The 2,501-nt window shown below is 50.6% G+C and overlaps 1 protein-coding gene across 1 annotated transcript in view; it reads right to left on the reverse strand.

The window, feature by feature from the left end:
* The window catches only part of SLC11A1 (solute carrier family 11 (proton-coupled divalent metal ion transporter), member 1), a 17,636-nt gene that overhangs the window by 8,119 nt on the left and 7,016 nt on the right, over positions 1–2,501 (reverse strand). The window contains 1 exon segment of the mRNA XM_011932270.1: positions 1,205–1,408. Coding sequence (XP_011787660.1) covers positions 1,205–1,408 — 204 coding nt within the window.

Below are 2,501 nucleotides of genomic sequence, written 5' to 3' on the forward strand. Positions count from 1 at the left end.
CCAGCTAAGTTTGTATTTTTTTTTAGTAGAGACGGGGTTTCTCCATGTTGGTCAGGCTGGTCTTGAACTCCCGACCTCAGGTGATCCGTCCGCCTCGGCCTCCCAAAGTGCTGGGATTGCAGGCATGAGCCACCGCCCCCGGCCTGTTTCCAGCTTCTTTTATGTTGGTAAGAGCTAGCATCAGCACAGAGACAGCTGGCTGCCATGCCCTCCTCACACTGTCCACTTCTCACAGCTCTGCGCCTACCTGATCTTGAAGACAAGGGTTTGCAATCCCGATGTTTATCTCCCTCCTTGTACCAAGGAACAGAGTGAGACCCAGGGAGAAGTGTGACCTCCCAAGGTCACAGAGCAAGGCAGTGGCAGTGCCCAGGTCCTTGGAGGCCTGGCCACACCTTCTCCCACAGGGCTGAGCATTCAGGAAGCCCCCAACCCTGGCTGCAGTTGTTAGAGCCTCATGACTGAGATCCACTCAGAAGGGGAGGCAGACACAGGTCCCAGATCCCAGAGAGTCAGGGAGGAATTGCCTAGCTCCTTTTCCAGTATTAGCACAAATGTCACCTCTTCTAAGAGCCTTTCCTGACCAGCTGGGCTAATGCAGACCCCACTCCCATACCCCCAACTATGCTCTTCACCCCCTTTATTTCTTCCCACTTTGCCCTACCCTTCAGGATTCATTCCTGTCTGCTCACCTTGCTCCCCATTTAAGCTGCAGAGAACTGAGTCTTTGTAGCATTGACTGCTGTATCCCCAGAGTCTAGGATGTGCTTGGTACATAACAAATGCTCAGCTGGGCATGGTGGCTCACACCTGTAATCCCAGCACTTTGGGAGGCCAAGGCGGGCAGATCACAAGGTCAGGAGATCGAGACCATCCTGGCTAACACGGCGAAACCCCGTCTCTACTAAGAGTACAAAAAAAAGCTGGGCATGGTGGCAGGCGTCTGTAGTCTCAGCTACTTGAGAGGCTGAAGCAGGAGAATGGTGTGAACCCAGGAGGCGAAGCTTGCAGTGAGCCGAGATTGCGCCACTGCACTCCAGCCTGGGCAACAGTGTAAGGCTCCGTCTCAAAAACAAACAAACAAACAAATGCTCGATTATTATTTGCTGAATGAATGATATCTGCCAATGGGGAAGATTATCAGGGCAGAGACTCAGAAGGGCTCAGCTGCATTGCCTAGGGTCCTCGGCAAGGCTTACAGGACATAAGTATGCATGTGGCCTCAGGTGCAGGGGAAAGCGTGTCTCACCGCAGCCTGGTTGGTTTGCTGGTAGAAGGCCTGCCCAAAGACAGCCATGACAAAGAGGTTGATGATAAAGGAGACGGACAGGGCGATGGTGGCCTCTATCAGGAAGTACATGTTGGCTTCTCTGATGTCCACTCGGCGGGCTCGGTCTATCTCTCGAGACTACAAAGGTCAAAGGGAGAGGGAAGTGCCAAAGTCCCTCAGAGTCACCACAGTGTCCCCCACCCTCACACTTCTATGTTCTCTCCAAAACCCAGTACTTCTCAAGTGCCCTGCGTGGCAGTTTGGGACAGGCTCAGGTCAGCCGATGGACTCCTACATCTCTGTTCTTGCCACAGAGGCCTGACCACTGTGAGCCACTTTGTGGGTGAAGCAAGGCTGGCTTTTGCGGTCCCTGGCTACCTCAGATCCTGACATGCTCCTTCACTCACCTTTTTCCATCCTCAGACATGTCTGGCTTACTTTATTTTATTTTTTAGAGACAAGTCTTGTTCTGTCACCCAGGCTGGAGTGCTGCGGTGCAATGCATGGCTCACTGCATTCTCCAACTCATGGGCCCAAGTGATCCTCCTGCCCCAGCCTCCTGAGTAGCTGGGACCACAGACACACATCACCACAACCCGCTAATTTTTTAATTTTCTGTAGAGACAGGGTCTTGCTGAGGCTAGTCTTGAACTCCTGGGCTCAAGCATTCTCCTGTCTTGGCCTCCTCAAGTGCTGAGATTACAGGTGTGAGCCACTGTTAGGCTGTTAGGGACCCAAGCCTTGTTCATTTCTGCCCATGGCCTTTGCACTTGCTTTCCCTCTGCTTGTAATATCTTTTCCCTGATCTGCTTCCCCAACTTTCAGTCATTCTCTATCATATTTCTCTGTTTTGTTTACTTCAGAGTCCCTTTCACAATTATTATTATTATTATTATTATTTTGAGAGTGTCTCGCTGTGTCACTCAGGTTGAAGTGCAGTGGTGGAATCTCAGCTCACTGCAGCCTCGACCTCTGGGACTCAAGCCTCAACCTCCTGACTAACTAGGACTACAGGTGTGCACAACACCCAACTAATTTATTTTATTTATTTTTTATTTTTTGTTGGTAGAGACAGGGTTTCACCATGTTGCCCAGGCTGGTCTCAAACTCCTGGGCTCAAGCGATCCACCTGCTTCCCAAAGTGTTGGGATTACAGATGTCAGCCACCTCGCCCAGCTCTACAGTTCTTTTTCTTTTTTTTCTTTTCTTTCTTTCTTTTTTTTTCTTTTTT

Source organism: Colobus angolensis, unplaced genomic scaffold (assembly GCF_000951035.1).
Source record: "Colobus angolensis palliatus isolate OR3802 unplaced genomic scaffold, Cang.pa_1.0 Scaffold95, whole genome shotgun sequence".
Taxonomy (NCBI): Eukaryota; Metazoa; Chordata; class Mammalia; order Primates; family Cercopithecidae; genus Colobus; species Colobus angolensis.